Source organism: Cheilinus undulatus, linkage group 13 (genome assembly GCF_018320785.1).
Source record: "Cheilinus undulatus linkage group 13, ASM1832078v1, whole genome shotgun sequence".
NCBI classification, from domain to species: domain Eukaryota; kingdom Metazoa; phylum Chordata; class Actinopteri; order Labriformes; family Labridae; genus Cheilinus; species Cheilinus undulatus.
The window spans coordinates 44632328-44660236 of NC_054877.1; the positions used below are offsets into that span (position 1 = coordinate 44632328).

The window sequence follows — 27909 nt, forward strand, 5'->3', positions numbered from 1 at the left end:
GAGGAGGGGGAGTCAGTAATTACACCAGGAGAGAGGAGGGGAGGGAGAGGAAAAAAAAAAGAGAGATGTCAGAGAGCAACAGAGACAGAGACGGACAGAGAAAGGGAGGACATAACAAGAGGGAAGACAAAGCAAAGTTAAAGGATTTGACTTTTTTGCTGCAGGATTACCAGGAATTATCTCCCACACTCTCCTGGACTTTGCATGACTCAGCTCTGCGTTTGGCCTGTACGCCTTTTTGCACGTGCTTTTAAGAGTGCAGCCATAAGAGGATGGGAGCCCTTCGCCTTTCTCTGGCTCTCCTCTTCCTCCTCTCCTGTCCCGTACAAGCCCAGTGGTGGAGTTTCATCTGGGCCAACCCGAGACCGAGCACCAGCCCTGCTCCTACCTCCACTCCTCCCGCCACCACCTCTGCATCCGTCACCTCCCTGCGTCCTTCTGGGACGACAGAGGAGGATGGGGTAACAGAGACAGCCTTAGAGGGATTCACTCAAACAGAGGGGCCTGTGCTGGGCCCCACTGCCCACCCAGCAGTGTCAGTCTTTGGTCACAGCACTCCTGAACCTGCATGGACGCTGCCTCCACAGGAGATCGCAGGTGGAGGCAGCAAAACCAGGACGCATTACAAACCTCTGAAACACTGGAAGAGTGGTGAGTGTTTCACAGATGTTAGAGAAATGATCTAGTACTCTAAAGTCTTTCCCACGCTCTCTTGTTAGTAGGTTTGTGGTTTCAGGGGGCTGTGTTTGCTTCTATTTTAGTCTCACAGATTACAGAGGCTAGATTGTGCCAGTGGCTTTAACCCATTAGAGAGGAGCCGTTTCTTCATTTTTATCTCCATTTAAGGCTGTGGATGGACCCAAAAGGGACAAGGTAAAATAGAAAAGGCTGAAAAAGACACATTTTTAATTAATTAAATCCCAGAAACGACCAGCATGATCTTATTATATCTAAAAAGAGAGAGAAATGGCTTGCATCTTTACTTTCTGACCACTTGGGGGCAGCAAAAACAGAATCATGAACATGTCATTGCCTTTATAAGTTTATACAGCAAAATAGCGAGCAAATTAACGTATCCCGTAAACACAGTGGAGAATTTTTAGAGTAAATTTACCATGCAACTTTTCTGTAAAGGGAAGTCTCCTGCTAAGGAGCAACTGATAAGCTGTGAGATGCTACATGAGCATGACCCACTTGACTCACAGTCTGATGTAGCACAGGTTGTTCCCAGGAGTATTTGTGCTTTACAATGGTGAAAAATGAAAACTGGAGCTATTCCTAGCTCCTTTATTTAACATTGTATATGAAGCTTTGAAGATAAAGCTCCAGTATGAGTACTTTTTGCACTGATACATCAATCTTAATTCAATAATGACTGCCCCCATGTTCTATGTATATTAGCAGAGTTTTGACATTACCTTAACCTTAACCCATTAAAGCCTGAAAACACAAATATTAGTCAGAAAATTCTAAATTTCTGGAACTGAAATGTTTATTTCTCTTTCTACTGAAATCCAAAAAAAAAAAAAAAAAAAAAAAATCCAAATTTACATACAATTTAACATATATATTTTTTGTATCTCATTTGATACATTAGGTGTTTTTGGAGACTGATAATCCACTTGAGGGCATTTTTGATATTTTTCAGATTTTATTCAGAAGTTCTTTTTTAGTAATTTATGATCATATTGATTAGATAGAGATATCATGAAAATATGTGTCAAATATGATACAACAGGTTTTAAGGGGTTAAGAGAGCTGGGCTGTGAAACTTGATCGTGGAAGTTTAAAAATGCCAATAAAATTTAACCAAAAGTTCCAGGTAAATTCCTTTACATTTTCAAGCAAATTTCCTGAATTTTAATGCAAATTCTCCTTTTTTTGATTAAAATTTGCCAAGAATGTGTCAATACATTACCCCAAATTGGGCTCACCATGTTGACCTTGGTCTTGTTTTCTTCTTCCTGGCTTTCCACTTCACATATATTCTACTTGACGTTCAGGTTGATTGACACGACAGAACGGGGCGACTATGACTCAGTAGGTAGAGTCGGTCATCCCACAATCTGAAGGTTAGGCAAGACGGTTAAATCCAATTTGCTCCCTTTGCTTTATTGGTGGAGTGTAAACGTGTGTGGATGCATTTGAATGGGATTGTCTAACACTGATGGCCAATTTTCTGTAGCAACCTCTGCCATCAGTGTGTGAATGTAGAGAAAGGCGGTGCATCAGTTTTCATCAATACCATCTATGATGCATACCTATTCTTCTGCTCATGCAGTAGCTATGATTGCGTGCTGAGACCCAAGTCTCACAACTGTGCCAGGGCCAAGAAAGTCTACCGGTACCGAGCACCTACACTAGCCAAACTAACTGGACTTTGGGGGTCAAACTTGCTCGGGCACAGTATGGATTGCCAATTGTAAGTGTAGCCTTACTCCACCCTCAAGGAGTCTGACCATTTCAGGCATACTAACATGTTCTTATGTTCTTTAAAGTCAAGCTGTAATCAGACTAAGACAATAGATCCACTATTTAACATGAAGACATTGAACATAAAAGTTGTGTTGATCTTCTAGCTACTCTTTAAATCACATCCAGTGAATTAAACATGCTCCTATCATGTCCTTTTGTATTCCTCAGGAACTCTGTAGGTTTTTTTCTGTCCTAGGCTGGTATGTGTGTCTTGCATTAAATCTTTGCAAGCCAAAGAAATCAAGAGGGAGCGAGCTAAGCAGCTGGAGGCTTTAGTGTGGGGCGGACCAGGGTCGAGGTTTAAAAGTTTTTTCGTGGCAACTCTTAGGGGGTTGTTAATTTTGGGTTCATAAGCTGATCAGGCATCCATGTGGCCAACATGAGAAGGATTAGGTTCAGGAGGAGGGGGACAGAGGGAAAAAAGGGCTCAAAGAAGGGGGGGGAGTGAATGTAACACTGTTAGTTTTGGTGACTGACTGAAGACAAAAATAAAAATTACTCAGTGAGTGAAAGATCGTTTGATTGGCTGAACAGTTTGAAGCCTACTTTTCTTTTTAATGGCACGTTTACAGAGTCAGTCAGTAGAGTTTTATGGTTGTCCAGAATGCATGGAGTCATCATTAGATCATGTTTAAGAATATCTGTCATTTTTGTGAAGTTATTTCTCATTACAGTGAAAATATCTGCTTGAATCCAAACCACGTGATGTCAGTACAATGGGATTTGACAACAGACTTTACTGCTGGACACATTTACAGGCTAAGTGTCTGTGTGAGGAAGGGGTCAGGGTCTAAACTTCTGCTAGAAAGTAGTATTGCAGTAGTGGTACTGTAATTTACTTTGCATTACTGTCACTTAAAACATCCATTCATTTGCACAATATGTGTTAAATACAGTGCTGTAGTGCAAATTTAAATATTAGACCAAGGTGGCCTGACTAAATATCAAATGCAGTTTGCAAATTATTAAAAACCTTCCAAACCAACCTGGACCTATGCAAAAGATCATTGCCTGCTGAACCAATAACTGGTTGTTCCACCCTTGGCAGCAACAATTGCGGGCAAGCATTTGTGATAACTCGCAATGAGTGGCGGGATTTTGTCCCACTTTTTTTTTTGCAAAATTGTTGTAATTCATCCACATTGGAGGGTTTTCCAGCTTGAACGGCCTGTTTAAGGTCATGCCACTGCATCACAATCAAAATGAAATCTAGTCTTTGACTAGGCCACTTCAAAATCTTCATTTTTCTGAGCCATTCACAGGTAGACTTGCTGGTGTGTTTCGGGTCGTTGCCCTGCTGTATAACCCAAGGTTGCTTTAGCTTGAGTTCATGAACTGATGGCTGGATATTCTCCTTTAGAATTTTCTGATAAAGAGTAGATTCATGGTTCCATCAGTTACGCCAAGTAGTTGGACCATCACACTACTACCACCACGTTTGACTGTTGATATGTTCTTTTGATGAAATGCTTCGTTAGTTTTACTTCTGATGTAAGGGGACATAAACCATGCGAACCTTTTGTCTGGTCAGTCCACAAAATGTTTTCCCAAAAGTCTCAGGGATCATCAGGATTTCTTTTTGGCAATGCAAGATGAGCCTTGGTCCTCTTTTTGGTCAGCAGTGGTTTTGGCCTTGGAACTCTCCCATTGATGCCATTTTTACCAAGTCTACTGACATTTGTGGATAATGGCTTTCAAGTCAAAAAGCCTTAAAAATGTCTTTGTACCTTTTCCACACTGATAGATGTCAATGACTCTGTTTCTCATCTGTTCTTGAAGTTCTTTAGATGGCTACATGATGTGTTAATTTTGGGATCTTTTAGCCTATTCACGTTATCAAACAGGTTCTATTTAAGGGATTTCTAGATTCAACAGGTCTGGCAGGTGTGGCTAGTTATACTGAACTCGGCCTTCCAGAGCAATATCATCATAGTTCTGATCAAAATGCCACTATGCTACACCCACATGAGTCTCTGCACTGATCCACCCATTGACAAACATAGCATCTGGCACATCTGTCTGCTTTGTAAGGTTAACAGTTCCCATCGGTCCAGTTATTTGATCAGGTTACCATGGTCATCTTGTACCATGTGAACGCTTACAGCAGTTTAAGTATGAACATGGTCAGCCTTAAAGTGGCTGCTGTCCAAATTATGACCTGTGATCACCACCAGGTGTCTTCTGCCAGCTCCTAGTGGACCAGATTCCTGCAGTACTCCAGGATTTTATCTGTGTGTCTTACATGTGTGGGACTAAACAGACAAACCTCTTGTCTTGCGTTGTCTTGCATTGTTTGTCTGCTGTGATCAGTCATTATGGAGCTCTGATGACTTCACATCTGGACTGGAGGTGTGACGGCTTTAGAGCGTTTGTTTGCACATCTTGAACGCCCACCTCACCACCTGTGTTCGCAACAATAAATGCGTAAAATGAGCAGAGAGGTGGGAGCGGTGCACACACAGATACACTCGCTCTCCTTAAAGCCTCTAATCAGGTTTGTTTCCAGGCAGACTCACTGATGAATTTGAGACCCCCAAACCTTGGCTGACTGTCTGGTCTGGTTTGGGGTTTGTGTGTGTTCACGTGGGTTATATGTGTTGAATGAGCAATTCATCCGAATGCCTTGAGCAGGACTTAAGGTTTTGTTTCATTGAGCTGGAGGGAGTTTTGGGACATCCAACATTTAACATCTGGGAGACAGCTGTGATCAGCTGATGGCCAGCTGATACCAGGTTTCACCTCCCAGCTCCCACAGCCAATCACAGCTCTTTCTCTCAAAACAGCGGTGTACATACTTCTCACTAATCCCTGCTTGCATTAGTATGATGCACCTGCTTAGCCTCCTCCACCCCAGCCTCCTCCTTAATAGCAGAAAGCTTGTTGCACCCTCATATTCAGATTTATGCCACTATGGATTATTTGCTTTTAAACAAATGTTATTGTATTCAGGACGCATGTCTTGTTGCTCTGATTGGCTTGTAATGAATGTGACAGATCATTTGTCCAGTCATCTTCAAAGAATTTTTGAGAAGGCCTGCCCCCCACAAGCACTTTGTATGGGACATAAAAAAATCCACTGCAATGGATATACACTATATTGCCAAAAGTATTCGCTCACCTGCCTTGACTCGCATATGAACTTAAGTGACATCCCATTCTTAATCCATAGGGTTTAATATGACGTCAGTCCACCCTTTGCAGCTTTAACAGCTTTAACTCTTCTTGGAAGGCTTTCCACAAGGTTTAGGAGTGTGTTTATGGGAATTTTTGACCATTCTTCCAGAAGTGCATTTGTGAGGTCACACACTGATGTTGGACGAGAAGGCCTGGCTCTCTGATTCATCCCAAAGGTGTTCTATGGGGTTGAAGTCAGGGCTCTGTGCAGGCCAGTCAAGTTCATCCACACCAAACTCTCTCATCCATGTCTTTATGGACCTTGCTTTGTGCACTGGTGCACAGTCAAGCTCAGCTGTTGGGGTCAAGCTCAGCTCCCGAAAGACAAGCCCACACCATAATCCCCCCTCCACCAAACTTTACATTTGGCACAATGCAGTCAGACAAGTACCGTTCTCCTGGCAACCACCAAGCCCAGACTCGTCCATCAGATTGCCAGATGGAGGAGTGTGATTCGTCACTCCAGAGAACGCGTCTCCACTGCTCTAGAGTCCAGTGGCGGCGTGCTTTACACCACTGCATCTGACGATTTACATTGCACTTGGTGATGTATGGCTTGGATGCAGCTGCTCAGCCATGGAAACCCATTCCATGAAACTCTCTACGCACTGTTCTTGAGCTAATCTGAAGGCCACATGAAGTTTGGAGGTCTGTAGCGATTGACTCTGCAGAAAGTTGGTGACCTCTGCACACTATGCATCTCAGCATCCTCTGACCCCGCTCCGTCGTTTTACGTGGCCTACCATTTCGTGGCTGAGTTGCTGTTGTTTCCAATCACTTCCACTTTGTTATAATACCACTGACAGTTGACTGTGGAATATTTAGGAGCCAGGAAATTTCACCACTGGACTTGTTGCACAGGTGGCATCCTATCACAGTACCACGCTGGAATTTACTGAGCTCCTGAGAGCGACCCACTCTTTCACAAATATTTGTAGAAACAGTCTGCATGTCTAGGTGCTTGATTTTATACACCTGTGGCCATGGAAGTGATTGGAACACCTGATTTCAGTTATTTGGATAGGTGAGTGAATACTTTTGGCAATATAGTGAATATATAACAAAATGGTTAGAACGATGCAGAGATGTGGTTTCTTGTCCACATTGCCCAGCTCTACCACATGTGTATGTGCATTAGAGAGCTATAGGTAGCAGGAGTCTCAGGAATGCTGAGGTGAGAGTTTGTCCCTACAGGAGACGGGCTCCATGGCGAGGGGGAGTCAAGGGAATGTGAAGCAACCCTCTCCACATACACACTAAATAGTCTCATTACCCGTCTTTGGGAGGATTATGCCTCTGAGAGGCAGAGCAGTCAAGCATGGATCTCATCAGGTCAAATTAAAACCATGTCAGGATGATTCTGGTACATCTCTTCCTCTCTCTGATGTGTTCTCTGAAGCAGCAGCACACATCCTCAGACATGTGCCAACAGCTTCTGTTCACCCTGGAAGTCAGGCTCACCTACAATTGGATGTTTCAGTGGAGTAGTCTGAGGTGGAGAGAGCTGAGTCGCCAGTTTACTGGAAGTTTTATCTCTTAACAAGCAATGAGGAAACTGGTGTTATCATGACATTTAGGTGTCATTTCTGCAGGAGCTCACTAGAACTTCTGAACAAAAAGCACTGGCTGAGAAAAAAAGTATATAATTATAAAATATGTTGCAGCTATGCCCTTAAAAGGAACAAAGCATAAATGAACAAAGAGATGGGACAAAACAAACATTTTTGAAAGTGCACTATTGCAGAAGCTCTGGAAGGCTGTGCATGCAGTTTTACTTAGTTTCTCATAATAACATGTAGACTTGGGTTATCTCTGCAGATCTCAAGGAATTACCTTATCATCATAGAACAAGTTTTGTTATCCATAGAGATAAGTGAAGATCTTTAGAAAACAACCAAAATTTACTGGTTATTACGGGCAACAGTAGATTAAAACATAGGCAGTATAGAAAATAGATGAATAGATGCATTTGATGGCAGCAAGACGTAAAAAAAATTTGGGACAGGGCCATGTTTACCATTGTGTAGCACCCCTTTTATTTTAACAACAGTCTTTAAACATCTGTAATGTAAGAAGACCACTTATTGGGGTTTTGGGAAATCATAATAATAATTTTAAAAAATCCAAATTATGAGGTGAAAGGTCAATATTATGAGGTAAAAAGTCAAAATTACTAGGTAAAAAGCCATAATTATGCTGTAAAAAAATCAGAATTAGACATCAAAGGCATAATAATGAGATGAAATCATAATGATTACTCAAATAAATCTAAACTTTGCAGTAAAAAGTCTAGATAAGCAAATAAAAAGCATAATAATGAATAAGAATCACAATTATGTGGTTAAAAGTTAAAATTATTAATTGAAAGGATTAATAATGAGATAAAAATCAAAATTTTGTGGTAATAACTCAAAATTATGAGGTTAAAAGTCAGAATTAGCCATTTTAAGGCATGACAATGAGAAAAAAAAATCCAAATTATGAGTTGAAATGTCCTAATTTGAAGTTAAAAGGCATGATTACTGGATAAAACCTCATAATTGTAGTGATTATGAATCAAAATGATAAATTAAAAATCAATATTAAGATATTAATATTCAAATTTAGGAGATCATAGTTATGAAATGTAATGAAATTGTAAGATTTTAATTCATATTTGAGAAAAAAATGTTAAACTATAACTTTTATGCTAGAATTTAGACTCTTCATCTTATAATTATGATTTTTTTTTAAGTTGGACTTAAGTTTTTATTTCATCCTATTTTTCATACTTAAATGACAAGCAAAGATGGAATTTCCCTCAATGCCAAACCTGAGGCTTCAAAAGTAGAGCTGGGTAAAATCCCCATGGCTATGTCCATTAATTTAAGCAGTTATGAAGTCCAACTCAGTAATCACATGAGAATAACACAGATCTTAGCATCCAAACAAATTAAAGACGTTTAAAAAGGGCCATCTTTAACGCCATCTTTGATCCAAGTTCTCACTTTTACACTGTTTCTCTCTTTCTTCGTCAGAACGAGGCTCTGGGAACTACCTGGACCTGACGGAGTTAATCGGGGTCCCCCTCCCTCCCTTTGTCTCCTTCGCTCCGGGCTATGAGGGCTATCCGGCCTACAACTTTGGTCCTAAAGCCAACATCGGCCGGCCTACCACAACCCTTATACAGGGGTCGTTCTACAGGGACTTTGCCATCATCGTCACGGTAATGCTGGAAAAATGAACCTAGTGACCTCTAAAGCCGCCTTCATGCTCTCGCTCTGATTTCTAAAGAGGTCAACGTGGCTTTAAATGATAATGTGGAATATCAGTGATGAAACATGTCCAATATTTCTCATTACCTGCTTTTTTCTTTATTGTTTTAACTTAAATGTTTACTGAAGGAAGTAAACATAAACTTTATAACCTTTTATCAATAACAAGCAGCTTTATTGATGACCGATGTTTTCCTACCCCAGATTCGTCCGGACACTTCGAGAGGAGGCGTGCTCTTTGCCATCACAGACGTCCGTCAGAAGGTGGTGGAGCTCGGTTTGGCCCTGACTCCTGTGCGTGGGGGTCTCCAGAGTATCTTACTGTACTACACTGACACAGAGGAAGCCTCCCACAGCCACAAAGCTGCTGCCTTCACTGTCCCAGATATGACCAACCAGTGGACCCGATTCACGGTGAGTGCTATGAACCCTAATTTTGACTTTTTATCTCATAACATCTCAAGTACTGTTTATATAACATAAAATAGACAGTTTAGACCTGGTTACACCATGGTGCATCGTTTAGAGCTGCTGCCTCACAGTAAGACAGTTCCTGGATCAAATTCTAGTCTGACAGGGCCTCTCTGTGTGGAGTCTGCATGTCCTACCCATCCATGTTTGGGACATCCCAGGTACTCCTCCAAAAAGAGTAAAACAGCACCACATAGAAAACGGTGTCAAGAACAAGACGACAGTAGGCAACATTTTCTCCACCATATACAGTGCCTATAAAAAGTATTCACCCCCTTGGATGTTTAATTCTTTTTATTGATTTTATAAATCAGTCATGGTCAATATAATTTGCCATCTTTGGTGAAAAAAAATACAAAAAAAAACAAACCCTGTTTAATGTCAAAGTGAAAGCAGATTTCTACAAAGTGATGTCGATAAACAAAAATATGTAACGAAAATTACTGACTGCATAAATATTCACCCCCTTTCAATCGGTGCTTGTCTTGCAGTTAATAAAGAGAACATGAATGTGGTAAATATTTCTGATGTGATTTTAGTATAAAGACACCTGTGTCTGGAAGGTCCAGTCACTGGTTAATTAGTATTCCTGGCTACCATTACACCTTGAATGCAAAAGAACACTCCAAGCCACTCAAGGAAAAAGTTATTGACAATTAGAAGTCAGGGGATGGATACAAAAAAAAAAAAAAATCCAGTTAAACACACCATCCCCACTGTGGAGCATGGTGGTGGCAGCATCATGCAGTGGGGGTGCTTTTTGGCAGCTGGCACTGGGAAATCCAGTTTAACCCATTAAAGCCTGAATACACAAATTATTGCCTGAAAACTCTCAGTTTTGAACTGAAATGTTTATTTCACTTTCTACTAAAATCCCCCCCCCCATATAATTTATCATAAATATTTTTTTTGTATCTCATTTCATACTTTAGGGGTTTTTAGTAACTGCTAATCCACTTAAGGGCATTTTTATCATTAATTAGATTATGTTCAGATTTTTTTTTTTTTTTAGCAATTTATTGATCATATTGATTAGATAGAGATATCGTAAAAGTATGTATCAATTATGATACAACAGGCTTTAAGGGGTTAAAATTTGTAGCAATAAATGCATCTATTAAATACTGACTTGAAGAGGGTAAATAATTTATGCTATCATTTATTTTACCTTACATATTTACATTACGTTGTAGAAATCTGTTTTACTTCGACATTAAAGATGTTTTTTGTAATTCTTTTTTGTCAAGAAAGCCACATTTTATTGACCATGGTTGATTTTTAAAATCAATTAAAGGGTTAAACATCCAAGGAGGTGCACAATTTTTATATGCACTGTAACTTAGATGATTAGCGTGTTAAATTGCAGGAGAAAAATGCACAAGTTTTCAAATTCGGCCTTTGAATGCCATCTATTGAGTATGCTGTGTTGTAACAATTACAATAGAATTAAAAGGATTACATTTTTTAAAGAATCAGTCAAGTCTTTGATTGACTAAGTAATGATGCTTGTAAACAAAAACAATAAAAATAAAAATGTTGCTTAAGGATTGCATGCAGAAAAAACTGATCTCAGACATATGTTCATATTGTCGAAGGTATATATATATCTCTTAGTTGGAGAGTGTATTCATTCAAAGCCAGGCAGAAATTAAGCGATAAACCTGAATTGTTGTTTTAGGTGGTGGTGGAGCATGACGAGGTGCGTCTCTACATGGACTGTGGAGAGGCAGAGAGGACCACTTTCCAGCGGAGCCCAGAGAAACTCACCTTCTCACGCGATTCAGGCATTTTTGTAGCGAACGCAGGAAGCACTGGGCTGGACAAGTTTGTGGTGAGTGAAGAAATCTCTATGTCTCTATGAAAAGGAGAAAAACTGACTGCCTGTTGTAACAAATAGCTGGTGGACACTGTATGAGTGTAGGTGTATAGTTGTGTGTTTTGGCCTTCTATTGCATGTAAATAAGTTGTGAGGAAGTCGCCCTCACTGTGTCTCTTCTAAGAAAAAGGGGTTGACTGATATTGGTTTCTCAGGGCCGAGATACATCTACATGTCTAAATGACAAGACTATCAGAATCTTAACCTGCAAGCAAACTGATTTGCCAGACGCCATGTTTGTCATCAAGCAAATCCATTTTGAAAATCTCCAATCTGCAAAGTTGGTGCCGAACTAAAGTTGAGGAGAACAAGGCGGTAGCTATGGACGGGGTTTAGTTGTACTCAAAGCAGTCTGTAGTGGCTGCCTCTGTGCTGTGATTAGCTTGGATGTATCTTTAGCACAGTGTCAGCATTTCTGTATGAATTTAGGAATAAAAGCCACATCAAAAGCTTTCCATGACGTTAAGATGTCTTCACTCTTCTGCAGACCTGCTTCGGCATGAGTGTGTGATTGTTGCGGGGGGAAAGGGTTAGTTGTTGTGAGCATCGATGGGTGCTAGTGGAGTGATTAGCTCGGACTTAGCCACAGCTGCTGTTTTGTCAGAACTGGACAACATTTCTTTATTAAAACAAGAGCAGGGAGCCTCACTGAAAGCTTGTCTTGGCAGAGAAGGTGTTAATGCACATCTTCTGAACAGTCTTGGCATCAGTTTTATTCACCGAGAATAATCTGTGACAGCGGTAATCTGTCAGGTCAAGAGTATGTGTGTAGAATGTCATTTTGTCTTGTCGCTGTGATTGGCCCATCATGAATTTGACAGTCCTGCCCTTCCCAAAAGCTTTCTACAGGAGCTTTCCCAGATGGATGTTGCATATATCCATGCAATGGATATATAGAACAGCCAATCTGGCATGTCAGGTTACCAGAATCTCACTTGTGCTTGAAACTAAATGTGAATGAAAGCCGAAAAACAAGCCTACAACCCATTTTGGAAAATGTAAAAATTGATAACTCCAACAAAAGTCAATTTCATATGTTTTTGTGCTTAAGACTACTTTTTAAAATCCTTAATTCTTCTAGATTGATGTATCAACTTTTAGTACTTTCTAGACTCTGTAGACACCCTGTCAAGTCTAACACAATGGCACCTTCATTTATTATTTCCTTACTTTTGTGCCACTGATGCTGCCACTCACCAACGCACATGCTAACTGGAAACTGCATCAGCACTCAGGGTCATACCATCCTGACCATGTCCTTAACTACTTCCTGAGCTTGCTAGACTACACTTAAACATTGAAGATGAGACACAGAGAGGAAGAAGGAAGGGAGGAGAAAATGTGGGAGTAAAAGTTGATGCAGATGAGGAAATCAGAGATGCTAACAAAGCTTATATGTGGTCAGATCAAAGCCTGGACTCTGTCCTTTGAGCTCTCTGTTTGGTCAAGAATGGTGGTACAGTAAGGTCAAACCAGAAATGTGTTGGCCTCCAGGATGAACAACTGTTGATTGACACCTACATCAGTAACAGCAGACTTTACTTTATTTCTAATTCAGCACAGCTCCCAAAGATAAACTCCTGCTGTTGTTGGCATGTTGATCGGACGCGGCCATCCCCACTTCATTCTTCTTTGTTCACTGTAGCCTGACTTTGTGAACGGGTTATCTGAAGCATGACGGCTGAATATGTGCAAGCTCAGCAGCAGGCATGGTCAGTGTGAGGGATCTGGGTCATTCTGCATGTGTGTACATGGTGTGTTGTCTTGAGCTTCAAAGGAGAGCAGTGATGGCATGGGGCCCTTTTTAATCAGCCTAGGTTTATGAGTGGACATTGTCGAAGCCGACTGAAGGACCCGACAAGTCTAGAAGAGTTTCGGTATTTAAATCAACAACCGCGGTGACATTACTTTGAATGTTTGTAAGCTTCTATTGGGATCTGGTCTACATGGTGATATCAGAAAACTTGCTGTCTTTATTGTGTGTGGTGCCCCTCACCCTCTGTTTTCAAAAGTAAGAGGATTCAGCCATAAACTTTAGAAAACAGCCTTGGTGAGGTCAGCTGTTTGCTTACTGGAGGGGCTTTCTGAGTCCAGTACGCTGCACTGCCACCATATTAAAAATGCCGTCTCAAACCAACTTTAAACCAACCTAAAAATAGATGAAAAAGTGGTGATTAGGCAGGACTGACTGACTGATAACAGCTACATCATGCTGGCTTCTTATCTGTTATAAAGGCCATTTTAATGAGCTGTATATGTGACCCTGTTTACATTTGGCCTTAAAGAAGCCTTTTGGGCCTTCAGATGACAGTGACGGCATTTTAGTGCATGCATCCATACTATCCATTGACATGTCTTCAGTAATGACCTGATATCAGACATTACTCACCCTCCTCTTTCTTAAAATAATTTCCATGGCTGTTTCTATAGATAAGAATGAATAAGCCACAAGCTCAGAGGCTAGTGGTGCCATTTTAACCGCTTTTCTCTCTCATTTTGTCATAAATATGGTGGTATAGTGTTTAGCATATAAATCTAGTGCAGTGCTGGTTAAATATGAAGTGTGCCAGTGGGTCTGCAGCCAGCCTCAAGTGTACACTCAAGGACTTGTGTTTTGCATTGGCTTCATTTTTCTACAGTGGAGGTCGCTGCCTGGCTTCAGCATAGTCAGTCACATTTAGGATCAGGTGGCCTCATTCAACACCTGATCCTAAACAGAACCCTGCATATTAGGACATGTCAGCCATATTGGATTAACATTAGCACCTTTATGCAGTCCAAAGAAACTCAAGACTTCTCCACTTTAAAAAAAAAAATGGATCCACATGTTGGCTGCTTGTTGTGCTCTGTCTGACAGCCTCGAGCTGATTGGTCGATTAATTGGTCGATGACCTCATGTCCAACCAAAATCCAATTGGTCGAACAATCGCACATGCTACTTTAATTGGAAGAATCCATTTTTTGCAGGAGTGAGAAGGGAGACGTCATGTGTTTTTATTTCTTCAGTTATCTAGAGTTACAAAATATAATTTACACACACACACACACACACACACACAAAACTACAAATATAACTATTCAAATATAATTTACTCATGCTTTTAAGCATAGTTAATTACAGGTTAAATACCCAGAAAGTCAAAACAGCATCACTAGGACCCTCCCACCGAACAAAGCCCATGAAGCACGTTTATACTCCGTTTCCCATTAATTGACAACATGTCGAAAAAGTCAGCAGTGTGGCAACATTTTTGTTAAAAAGGATGATTTTGGTCCGTCCCACAACCAATCGATTAATTGATGATCTAGTGCGGTTTTAGTCGACCAAGTTTTTATTTGGTTGACTACAGCCCTAGTGCTCTGATGGTTTGAAAATTAACATTGTAGACAAGGCCACCCAGGGGGGCTAAAGGGGAAAACCTTCTGGGGCCCAGCCAAATTGGGGGGTCTATGGAGGTCAGAAAAATTATGGTCCAATGTAAAGTTAAGCTCCGAAAACCATGTTTTAGTTTTGACCTGAATAATACCCACTCACATCAAAGTAACAAAAATGAATATTATTTTAGCTCAGCCATGATGTGCACAAATTTCAAGACAACCAGAAAATAAAGTAGGAAAGAACTGACAAACCTTTAATAAAAAGTAGTTACCTAATTGTGGAAACTGGCAAAAAACAGCAGAAAATGGGATAGAAGTGGCAAAAAGAGGTGGGCAAAAAGTGGCAATAAAGTACCAAAAAAGGTGAATGGCAGCCAAAAAGGGAAAAAAGCAGCACAAATGGGTTTAAAGTGGCAGAAAAGGATGAAAAAGAGGCAGAAAAGTGGTTAGAGGTGTCAAAACAGTAGTAAAAGGTGCAAAAATCGTCCTAAAATGGCAAAAATGGATGGGAAACATGCCAAAGAGAAGTGGCAAAAATTGGTATAAAGTTGCAAAAAGTGCTTAATAGTCAAACTTGGTTAACAGTGGAGAAAAGGGGGAACAAATTGACATAAAGTGTTAGAAAACGGTTAAAAGTGGCAAAACAGTGGCTGAAATAGACATGAAGTTTCAAAATGAGTTAAAAGTGGCTAAAAGAGGTGGAAATAAAGTAGCAAAATGGAGACAAGGGGCAAAAGTGGGATAAAAGTGGCAAAAAACTACAGCAAAAGGGGTAACAATTGTCCCAAAATAGGTGAAAAAATGGCATAACTTGGGAAAAAATTCAAAAGAGAAGCGGCAAAAACTGGTAAAATATGGCAAAAGGAGCTTAAAGTGCCAAAAAGTGAAAAAAAAAAAAAAAAAAAAAAAAACGTGAATAGTGGCACAAAAGTTGCAAAAGTTGTGATTACATAGTCAAACTTGGATAACAGTGTCAGAAAGGTGGCAAATTTGGCATAATGTGGTAAAATGGAAAACAGTGGCTAAAATAGAGAAATGTGTGAAAAGGGGTTAAAAAGAATCACCACCGATGACTTATTTCAACATCAGAACCCATTATAGGAACTTCTCAGCTCCAAAAGGAGGTAACTGTTAGCCCGGATGCTAGCAGCCATGCTACTGATCAAACACACGTGCACTGATACTACCAAAAAAAATCCCAACTAGAGAGGGGCCATTCTCTGGGCTTTTCAGGGGCCCAGCTAACTCTGCAGGCAGAGATAGTTTAAAGTAAGAGCCCAGACCAAAGCACAGATAATCACATGATTATCATGTTCCATTCAAAGATTTTGTGTTGAATATTTCCAAAACCTTCACGTAATGATGTTGATGTGTGGATGCAATGTCCATTAGATCATCACTGTACAAAGAAAAAACATCAATTATCACACACTCACTCACACAGCACCCCAATAGATTTTGATGACCCAAAAAAGTCCTCTGGAGGTCCTTGGCCCCAACATCAAACCCCTGAGTGTTCTCACATCATGGCCAATTAGTAGATCCACAGACAAGAATGAACTGATGGGTTGCTGTGTAGTGAATTAGCATAAAAATGTCTGACAGATGAATGGATATGGTCTAATAGGTGGCATGTATTTATTTTTTAAGTTAAAACTGGCCTAGACTAAACATTTATGTAAAATACTACAATGTGCTGGGTTTGAGTTTTGATGCCCTTCCAGAGCTGATGAAGTGCCATTTTCTGTTTGGGTATTTATATCTCATATGTGGCATTGAAAAGAGATAGTTCTAAATATTTTTTTCCACTTGTAAATATAATGTTTAGTTAAATGGAGGAGGACTCATGTTAGCCTTTCCCTGGGGCCTCCAAATGACTGAAATTGTCACTGTGGATTTTCAAGGCCTTCCCTTTGACTCTCCTTCTCGTTTTTCAGGGATCCATCCAGCAGCTGGTGATAAAAGATGATCCCAGAGCGGCTGAGGAGCAGTGTGAAGACGACGACCCTTATGTGAGAAACACACACTCAAAAACACAGCAGACACTTTTAAAACAGCGGTAGTTCTACTAAGTAGTGGTGACTTTACGGATACAATACACGTGAGTCAGCAGCACCCCCTTGTGGTCAAAGGACTTCACTAGACTGGTGAATGAGGATAAGTCAAATTTAAGAAAGAGTTTTATTGATCTGCTTTCAGAGGAAATAAGCATCCTAAAAAAGGTTAAGAGTCTCACTGCACTTGTGAGAATTGTCTTGAGCTGTGAAAATGTGTGACTCTGCATCATAGTTGGCTAATCTATTTAGTCCCTGTCATCTTAAACTGACATATTTTGTGATGTCTGTTGAAGGCGTCGGGTTACACCAGCGGAGACGACGCTCTGGATGACAGAGAGTCAGAGGAGGAAGTCATGAAGCACGCACGGAAGAACAAACTCAGCACGGCACAGGTAGAAGCACACTCCTTTTCTATGAGACACTCAACGTGTGCACGTAGGTAGGTTTGTTTTGCATCCAGCAAGAGAGAAACAAAACAGCAGAAACGTGAGACAACACAATAGTGAAAAGGAACAATTTATAACCCACACACACATGCACACACCCACACATAAAAACACTTAAAATCAATATCTTAAAATAACACAATAAGCTCAATAACACAAGCATGAAATGACAGGCTCTTCATTCAAAGGCCTATAATAGGGAAATGGCTGATTTTAGTGATGAACATTAAAAATGACAAATTTGACTATTTTTCTCAATAATGAAACCATAACATTACAGAATGCATGATTATAACATGCAATGGCTATTAGAGTAAAAAAAAGTGGTTTGAATGGGAGTCAATGGGACGTTTCTGTCCAAAAGTGACTCAAAAGGGTCGTAAATTTTAAATCAGATGCTACACAAAAACTTAAAATGCATTAAAGTCAATATTTTGGCTAATCTTTCACATACCCAGGACTGATTTTTAAAAACCTCCCCCACTCCCCCAACATGAGTTTTCTGGAAAATAATTACTGTTATGTGTGTGGGTGTGTGTGTGTTTTTAATATTACCATCCTGCAATCAAACTGGCAGTTAAAGGGTTAAAATCCTGAGAATTATTCAACATTTGATTGTTTTGATCAGAACTGAAGTCGATCAAAAGATCTGACCAAAAAAAGCTGAAAAAATATCAATGTATACTATTTTTACTGCCAGTTTTGAAATTGGACGTTTTTGTCCTTAATGACTTGAAAGGGTAGTACATTTTTTAATCAGATGCTACACAAAAACTAATAATGCATCGAAGTCACTATTTTGGCATTGACATGTCCTCACTGGATTTAGAAATAATGCTCCAGCCATCCAACATTTGGTCTAAGGAAGATACCACATTTTTTTTTGTGCTTTTTTTCATAAAAAACAACATTGATTTTAAGTAATCAAACGGGCATTTAAAGGGTTAAAATCCTCAAAATGATTGAGTGTCTGGTAGTTTTTAGCACAGCTGAAGTTGTTTAATAGATTTATGTGAAAAAAAGTTGAAAAAAATATTAATCTGTTAAATTTTATAGCAGTTTTTTGGAAGTGGACATTTTTGTCCTTAATGGCTTTAAAGGGTAGTACATTTGTTTCCTGACCTATTACAGCAATTTAAATTTGAATTTGAAAATCTGCCTCGAAAGAAACTTTTTTTTACAAAAAGTGAGACCATACAGCCAACATGGTGAGCAGGGAAAGATGAAAAATTTGCTCAAATGGACAAAAATGTCCCTAGTGATCCCTGAGGGTTAAAACACTTTGTTCTGAACCTTTGGACAAACAGATCTCCCTCCAGAGGGGGAACCTGGAATGGTACCAGGACTTTGATCGTCCTACTTCTTGCGTAAAAGACCCCTTAGACAATTTTCTGATCTTGAAAAGAAATAATCTATCTGATGAGGTGTGTGGGTGGCTGTGTTTGTGATTGCTTGTTGTGTCTTCTTTTAAATGATGCTCACTTCCCTTTCAATCATCAGGACCCTCAAACATCCCTCTTTTTACATGATTTTGTTTGTTTTTTCTCTTCTCCGTTGCTGTCTTTCATTCTCCCACAACCAGGAAGTCAGTGTGACCCCAAACATCCCACAATCAGCGTTTACTTTGAAGCTTCAAAGGAAACTGTCTCTCTGAAGCTCCATAACTACTGCCAGATATTCAAGTCAGCATAGCTGCTTTATTGGTCTGGTTTAAAGAGGATCTGCAGCTTATTTTATTTAGTATACACTGATGTGAAATGTTTAAAATTTATCACACTAAAAAAACTGAAATATCATATTACCATAAGTATTCAGACCCTTTACACCAAGACTTGAAATTTAGCTCAGGTTCCTCCCATGTCTCCTGATTTTTTTCTGAGATGTTTTTACACCTTGATTGGAGTCCACCTGTGGTAAATCAGATTTATTGGACTTGATTTGGAAAGGCACACACCCCTCTATAGAAGGCCTCACAGCTGACAATGCATATCACAGCAAAAACCCAGACCATGAGGACACAGGACCTGTCTGCAGAGATTAGAGACAGGATTTTTGCAAGAAACTGATCTGGGGAAGGCTGTAAAAAAGTTCTGCTGCACTGAAGGTTCCCAAAGAGCTCAGTGGCCTCCATATTTCTCAACTTGAAGAAGTTTGGCACAACCAGGACTCTTCCAAGAGCTGGTCGCCCAGCCAAACAGAGCAACTGGGGGAGAGGGCAAGAGGGATGACCAAGAACTCAATGGTCACTCTGGCCAAGCTTCAGAGATCCCGTGTATGATGGGACAAAGTTACAGAAGGACAACCATCACTGAGACTCTCCACCAATCTGGGTCTTATGGCAGAGTGGCTAGACTGAAGCCTCTCTCAGACTGTGTGAAACAAGATTCTCTGGTCTGATGAAACCAAGATTGAACTGTTTAGCCTCAGTTCTAAATGTTATGTCTGGGCCAGGCACCTCTCATCACTTGGCCAATACCATCTCAATAGTGAAGCATGGTGGTGGCAGCATCATGCTGTAGGGGTGTTTCTCAGCAGCAGGGACTGGGAGACTGGTCGTGGTTGACCTCAGACTGAGCTAAAGGTTCATCTTCCAACATGACAGTGACCCTAAGCACATAGAAAATATAACACAGGACTGGTTTAGGGACAACTCTGTGAATGTCCCAGAGTTCCCCAGCCAGAACTCTGACTTGAACCCTATCCATCATCCCTGGAGAGACCTGAAAATAGCCGTCCATTGGTTCCCATCCAACCTGACTGAACTTGAGAAGATTTGCTAAGAAGAATGGAAGAAAAATCCCCCCACGTGTGCAAAGCTTGTTGAGTCATACTAAAGAAGACTCAAGGGTGTACTTGCTGCCAAAAGTGCTTCAACTAAGTGCCGAGTAAAAGTCTGAATACGGATGTGATATCTTAGTTTCCTCCTTTATCTCTAGTCATGCGTAGTTATTTCTATGCTTGTGAATGCTTTTTCCTCGTACAAGTCTTGCCTCTCACAGGAACAACCACTTAGATTTTGGTGACTTGCTCCTCTTCATTTTCTTTTTCTTCTTCCAGGACAGCGTTCCCGTCAGAGCGCCACCAACCGAAGCTCCAGCCTCGGAGCTGGATGAGTACTCTGGTCTCCAAACCCGGACGGATTCCGCTGAGGAGGTGCAGAGAGGTCAGAATCCAACCTCATATACAATATTCATTTATACCATCAACTGTCACATTTATAAAGAGAAACAAACAACATGAATAAACAAAGACAACCAAGCAGGAGCACCTTCAGTTTAAATATTCCTCCTATATCCAAGAAAATATCAGTTTATGTCAAAAGAGATACAAGAAGACAGCATCCCCCTCCTCTGGAGGACAGTTAGACTTTTGCTGGGATTTTTTTTAATCAAAGGTTGTTACTTAAAATCTTGCACAAAAAGTCACCTTTTCATTTCATATAACTCTATTTCCATCCATTCTTTTTTTTTTAGAGGGGTGTATCTGCAGGCCCCCAGGCAGCAGTTTCAGCAGTGCTGATTCAGGACCGTATGTCTAGGATCCTACTCACACACATGAATGTTGTTTATGGACATTCTTTCAAATACAGATTGCTAGTTTTTATTATTGCTACTATTCACGAAAGCAATGGACGCCAGTCAGGACATAGCACTAAATGACTTAAGTATGCTGCGGCCCTTCAGAATGAGGTGTTTAGTTAAAAAAATAAAGTTAGTAGAATGAAAACTTCACAAAGGAATTCAAGAGTTTGTACCCAAAAGACTCTTATTTAGCCTGTACTTAACAAGTAGTCATAATGTTAGTGGAAAATATGGCTTACACAAGTAAGCATGCATAAAACAGTTATCTAAAATTAAGGGAAAGACAACATAGAAAGTACTTCAAGTCAACTTGAGATTTCTGCTGATCAAAGCTGTTCCAACTCAAGCGAAAAACACAGGTCCTAGATCTACAGTCCCGAATCTGCGGTCCTGAAACTGCAGCCTGCAAGCCCACAAAGACGTACTATTTTTTTTTTTTTTTTTTTGGCATTTGGTGCTCAGATTCATAACATTTTTTAAAATTACCTTTTCACAATCCTCAGGCACTTTTAGGTTAGATTGAATATCTGGTCTGTGGACCCTTTTCAGTTTGAAACAACTGAAAATACCCTGCAATTTTACTCACTTTTATAAACTTGACCTCACTGAAAGGATTAGGATAAGGGCTGGGCAAAAATTAGATTAAATCACAATATGGCCTGCTGCAATTTTCAAATGGCAGAATATGTGCAATACTTATATGACCTAAAATTTGTGTCAAAATACCAGTTTTAAACTTTTTTTGCAGCAGAGATGTTATGCATGACATATCATGCAATCATTCAGATGCCATTGTTTTCTTAGGGGGACTTTTCGGGCCTTTATTAGATACAGACTCATAAACAGGGAAGAGTGGAGGGACATGCGGTAAAGGGTCACAGGCCAGATTCGATCCTGGGCTGCCCACATGGTGCACGCTTTAAACCATTCAACCATCTGCGGACCCTACAGAAATCCTACCTTAATCATCTTTGTACTTTTTCCATATTAAATATGAGAATGACAAAAAACCTTCAATGCAGAAGAAGACACATGTTAATGCAATATCAATCTTATTTGAAGAAAAATATGTTTAGTTGATGCTGTCAGGCAAAAAAACAAAAAAATACTAACATACACCAAACATATAGCGGTCAGTTTGCATGGTACTCGTTTATTTGTGTTTCCATTGTAAAAACTAGGAAAGGGTCCAAGTAAAAGACCTGTACCATCCTATCTTGGCACCCTTCCATAGGGGTGCCAGGCTAACGTATCTGTCCCAAACGGGTGTGGCTTCACAGTCAATAAAGGGTTTGCACTTTCAGCTTGCAACACGACTGCTCAGTCGGGCTGCAAAACCTGGATATCTGCTCTATGAAGAGTGGGTGAAAATGAGAGAAAAACAGACTAATATCAGCTTAAATTAGGGATATATGGACTTGACAAAGATCCACACTGTTTCCTGGACTGTTGACATTTATTATTTGGTCATAAATTGAGTTTCTTGACATTACATGGACCTGATCTTAAGAACACGAAGCAGAGCGTGAAGGCACACATCAGCCTGGTTCATGCCAATTCACCTGAAAGTGAATTGGCAATGACGTTTTGTAATTTCGAAGCTTTGGATCAGTTGTTTCTCCATGTTACAGTCGTTCATTTACTTCTTCTTACTCTAGGTAATCTATAGGGGTGTAACAGTTCACAGAGGTCATCGTTCAGTTTCAGTTTTGAGGTCACGGTTTGGCACAGGTTCTGTTCATCGATAAAAGAGGAACACAAAGTCACATATTTATAATTCTAGATTTCCTTCACTCTTTATTCTTCTTCATTTTTAAACTTAGATAAGTGCAGCTTATATTTAGTTCCAGTGTTATTTAGAACTATCAGTGGTAGTTGGTGCATTAAACATGAAACAAAAAAAGAGAGGAAAAAAAAATGCAAAATACAAGCAAAACAGACATAAACAACCTAATATATCCTGATTTGAAAGAATAGAGTAAATACAACCTTAAATGAAGATTAAAATGCATGCATTTGAGAGCATTATATAATGTTTATGATTTATGCAGCATCCTGTAACTTCAAATGCACCCTTGAAGTTGTGTTCTCTGCTTCTACAAGCGTGCATAGTTTTTAAAATATAGCGTCAGGACCTTCTCTGCTAAATCAGGGGATAATGAGACACAGGTGCTTGTACTTAGAGGTAGGACAGACACAGAAGGTGGGAAAACATGAGGAGCAGGACTAAGAAGACAGGGACAAATTAAGGACATATTAGAATGATGAACAACAAACTAAAGCAGAACCTTAAGAAACTTAAAAGGCGGTGACCAAAAGGACGTCTTAGTTTAAACACCAGATTTACAGAGAACATGACCTTCATTCCCAGGGGTCTATATTGTCTATCAGCAGTAATAGATGAGGTTTTCTGCAGAGATTAAGGTGATTTCATCCTCATAAGAATATAATTTGTGAATTCTGTTAATGATGTCAAATCTTACAGGTCCACATCGGGCAGAGGAGCCAGGAGAGAGATCAGGAGATGTAAGATTTCATCTCTCTTTCACATTAATGAAATGTTGAAACATCCTGCACATATGGGTTTTCTGAAATATTTAAGTAATATCAGAGTTTTCTCTGAATTTCCAGGGTCATGCCAGACATGAGTTAAAAGGAGCTCGTGGAGATCCTGGACCCAGAGGCCCACCTGGTCCCCCTGGTCCTCCAGGCCCCACCTCACAACCTGGAAAATCTATTCCTGGGCCAAGAGGGCCCCAAGGACCACCAGGATTACCTGGATCCCCTGGACTGCCAGGGAGAGACGGATCACAGGTGTGTGAGCACAATGAGACGGAGGGCATGTGTTTGTTTGTGTTGCCAACATTTTTAGTCTTCATGTTTTAGCACTAATCCTAAAACTGTCTCTGTTTTCAGGGAAGAAAGGGTGATAAAGGAGATCCAGTAAGTTATTTTTCTCTTTAGCTCTTCTTCTGCATTCTTTCTTCTGATTCAGATCACATAAACTCAGTCTTTATGCTCAGGGTCAGAGAGGATTTCAGGGCTCTCCAGGACTGGATGGAGAAGCTGGACAAAAAGGAGAGAAGGTACAGTTGAGTACTTGCAGTATAAATCCGTGTCTTTAATTGTATGTCACTGAATGCATTGCAAAAAAAAACAAAAAAACAAAAACAAAACAAACAAAAACCTTATGCTGCTCTGCAGGGAGAATCAGGAGTTGGAATGCCAGGCCCTCCAGGCCTCCCTGGACCTCCTGGACCCCCCAGATCACGCAGTGTACCTGTGAGTAGATCTTTTTCAGAGATCAATCTAGTGTAAGAACAACTTTCTTAGGGTCTGATTCTTTAGGAATCTGTCATGGCTGCTAATAGCTTCAAAATGATGCATCACTTGTTGGTGTTACAAAGTTTACAGTGCTAGCTTTATGCAGAAGCAAATGCATCCCAAAAAATGTGCATGGTCTGATTTATAAATTTATGCATCAAACTCATCAAATCATGTCTTTATAGCCCTTGCTTTGTGCACAGTCATGTTGGAATAAAAACAGCCCTTCCACAAACTGTTGCCACAAAGTTAGAAGCATAGCATTGTCCAAAATATCTTGGTATGCTGAAGCATTCAGATTAACCTGCACTGGAGATAAAGGGCCTACCCCAAACCTTGAAAAATAACCCGACACCATTATCCATCTTCCACCAAACTTCACAGTTGGCCCCGTGCAGTCAGGGAGGAAACATACTCCCAGCATCCTCCAAACCCAGACTCGGTGATCTACTACCAAACAGAGAAACGTGATTTGTCACTCCACAGTTTCCACTGCTCCACAGTCCAGTGTCAGTGCACTTTTCACCACTCCATCTGGTTCTTGGCATTGGACTTTGTGGTGAGGCTGGCATGCAGCTACTGTGCCACTGAAACCAGGTGCCTCAGCAGTCTAGAGCAGTGGTTCTCAAAAGGTGTGGCAAGGCACACTAGTGTGCCTCAAGGCAAGTCCAGGTGTGCCATGGGAATTTGTACAGTACGTTATTATTACAGCTTTATGGCAAGTACCAGGCCTGCCCACAGATCTGGCTGGACTCCTGATAAACCCCAGAGAATGGGACCTTCCCAGTTGGGATTTATTGATGATATCAGTGTATGTGTGTTGGATCAAAAGCATTTGTGCTAGCATCCTGGCCAACAGTTACCTCATTAGTAGCTGAAAAGCATAGCTGAAATTATTAATTATTAGTCCATGCTATTTTCAACCAAGTTAACCTACCTTCTAAAAATTTTGCCAAATCTTTTGACAACTTAAACCATTTTGCTGCCTTTTTTTTGCATTTTTGCCACTTCTTAGTACTACATTTGACCCATTTTTGCCACTTTTTGGGAACTTTTTGCCACATTGAACCAAGTTTTGCTATTGTTTTGCCACTTTTCGCCCACTTTCGCCTTTGTTTGACCACTTTCTTGCCCAATTTTGCCCATTTTCATCATTTCTAACCCATCAGACCACCTTTTTACAACATTTAACCCTTTTAGGCCACTTCTAACCCATTTTTGCTGCTATTTCGACACTTTCAAAACATTTTTTGCCAATTTCAACCCATTGTTTGGCTTCTTTTTTTTTTTTTTACCAAATTTTGCCCATTTCTGAATTTGTTTTGCCATTTTTTGCGCAATTTTGCCAGCTCCATGATCCCCCAGTTGACTGGGCCCCAGAAAGCTCTCCCCTTTAGCCCCTCTTCTGGGCCACCTTGACTGTAACATTGTTTAAAAAGTCTATTTTTTTTATCCATTTAAATATGGTGTGCCTTGAGATTCTGGCTTAACCTTAGGTGTGCCTTTGGCAAAAAAATAAAAGTCTGAAAGCCACTCGTCAAGACCCTGCTCTGGGATTTTATGTGGTCTCCTGTTTCATGGCTGTTTTCGTTGTTCCTATGTAAATGCTTCCACATTGCCAGTTCATAACCAAAGTTATCTCAAGACACTTTACAAAGGGGGCTGGTCTAGACCATACTCTCTGTTGTGGCCTATTATAATAGACCAGTGTCCATCATTACTATCATAATAAAGACTATACTCTATTATAATAAAGACCAGCGTTAATCACCATGAGCACAGCCCTAGCATCATTTAGTCCTGTTACAGTGGCCACATTAACCTTCCAGTTAAAGGGCCGGACTGTTGAGCAGACCAGACTCATGTTGACAGCTTTCTACTGAAGCTGCACTGGGGTTAGAAAGGGCTTAAAGGAGGGGTAGGGGTGGAGAAAGGCAGGAAGAGGAGAGGGACAAGAGAAACAACGAAACACCAAGTCCCCTGTTTGAATCAGCCCCCCCCCCCCAGAGTTATTGTAGGAGTGTATCTATCTTTGTTACAGTATGGAGCAGATGCTCTGGGTTCTGGATTTGGAGACCTGGACAGTGACACTGAACTCATCAGGGTAAGAAAAGGCCGCAGTGACAGATCTGGGAGTCTGGTTCATTTTCACAGTGACAAAAATGACTTCTTTCCACCAGGGTCCTCCTGGTCTACCTGGACCTCCAGGGCCTCCAGGTCTCCCTGGGCCCTTCCTGTCGTCCTCTGGCTCAGCTGAAGGCGTGTTTCCAGGGAACCCTGGACCACCTGGTCCACCTGGCAGAGACGGGACCCCAGGAAATCCAGGCGTACCTGTGAGTTATCTTCATGACAGGAAGATAGATGTTGTACTCTGTTTGAATGACGACTTGTTAAAAACATGAAAAGCTGTTTTGTTTTCTAATTAGTTTCAAGTGTCTAAATGCTGTGAATTATGTTGGGGTGTATTTTGGGGGGATTTTCTAACCTTTTTCCCCCCTCTTTGTTTTATAAAACTACTCTGCCTTTTTATTCTACTTATTGTGTTTCTCAGTTTCCTCTCTTTATCATTTTTTCTGCTTTCAACCTTTAATTATGTCATGAAACTCTGTATGTCTCTGTCCGTCCACATGTAGGTAACTCTTTTGATCCATTCACTACTATGTGTTTTTCTAAATAATAAAAATCATAGTAATTAGTATTTGTGTGTCACAGTGAATAACCAGTCTGTCTTTCTTCCTCTTTCTTACCTTTTCTGTCATCTATTACCTCCAATTACTCCTCACCAACCTTTCCTCTGCCCCTTCTTCGTTCCTCTCTCCTCACTGTGTTACAGATATTTGACGAATGGTTTAGTGGTTCTGGGCCCGATGGTTCAGGCTTGAGTTCGGGGTCGTCCTCTGACCTCAGCTCTGGGTTCGGCTCTGGGTTCAGTTCGGGGTTTGGTCCTGAACCAAGCTTTGCATCTGGTTCAGGGCTTGACTTTGAGTCTGCTTGGGGTTCAGGCGAGGTATTTTACCGTTGTTTGCTTGGTGAACAAGCAAACAATAAAAGGCAGAAGTACAGTGAGCAGCCTGAGTACTGAGGGAGCAAGTATTTAGACATTCAAACATTATTCTGTCACAATCCTTATCAATGACGTTACTAGAGATAAACATTAGAAGTCATAACCCCATTACCCAGGCTCATGGCTGTATCGTATCTCCAACCATGTTGTCTCAGTGGCTGTCTGGCTAAACTGCTTTAACTTGGCTGGCTCCGCTTTGCTTGTGAATGTGGCAGCTCTCAAAGCTTCATTTGCTGTTTTGAAAGTTCCTCTGGCTAACGTTACTGCTGCGTCTCGATAACTTTAGCTTTCATTGCTTTAATTTCTATTTCATGCTCAGATGAATGAACTTGAAGTTCAAACTTGCATAATGAGCCAATTTAAAGCACTCTTTTGCTTTTTTCATACAACATGGTAAAAGAAACAGATCTGCCTTTTAACTGATCTGAAAATGTCCTTTTTATAAACTGTATTTCTGCTTATTATCTGTTCTTAATGCAAGGTACTAAGGCATGTTCTTGTACAACTATCAAACATTATATTTTGTATATACAGTGCCTTTAAAATATTCAATCTCTCGGATGTTTTGTCCTTTTATTGATTTTATAAATCAGTCATGGTCAATATTTTTTGGCTTTTTTAATCACAACAAAACCCCTTTTATGCCAAAGTGAAACAGGTCAATTTAATTAAAAATGTAATGCAAAATAAGTGACTGCATAAATATTCACTCTTTCAAGTCAGTATTTAGTAGAGCCACCTTTGGCTGCGATCACAGCACTGAGTCTGTGTGGACAGAGCTCAGTCAGGCTTGCACATCTGAACATTAC

General features: G+C 40.4%; 1 protein-coding gene across 4 annotated transcripts in view; it reads left to right on the top strand.

Annotated features, from left to right (window-relative positions):
- col15a1b (collagen, type XV, alpha 1b) overlaps nt 1-27909 on the top strand; it is a 102681-nt gene that overhangs the window by 44948 nt on the left and 29824 nt on the right. For 3 of the 4 annotated variants that reach the window (XM_041804286.1, XM_041804288.1, XM_041804287.1), the window contains exons 1-14: nt 126-651; nt 8667-8854; nt 9108-9317; nt 11053-11205; nt 16566-16640; nt 16979-17077; nt 20189-20294; nt 23198-23238; nt 23344-23526; nt 23629-23655; nt 23736-23798; nt 23917-23994; nt 26078-26140; nt 26217-26369. In XM_041804286.1, coding sequence (XP_041660220.1) covers nt 273-651; nt 8667-8854; nt 9108-9317; nt 11053-11205; nt 16566-16640; nt 16979-17077; nt 20189-20294; nt 23198-23238; nt 23344-23526; nt 23629-23655; nt 23736-23798; nt 23917-23994; nt 26078-26140; nt 26217-26369 — 1818 coding nt within the window. In that variant the 5' untranslated portion in view covers nt 126-272. Of the gene's footprint in view, nt 1-125; nt 652-8666; nt 8855-9107; nt 9318-11052; nt 11206-16565; nt 16641-16978; nt 17078-20188; nt 20295-23197; nt 23239-23343; nt 23527-23628; nt 23656-23735; nt 23799-23916; nt 23995-26077; nt 26141-26216; nt 26370-27909 lie in introns of those variants that run through there. The other variant, XM_041804289.1, reaches the window with a different exon arrangement.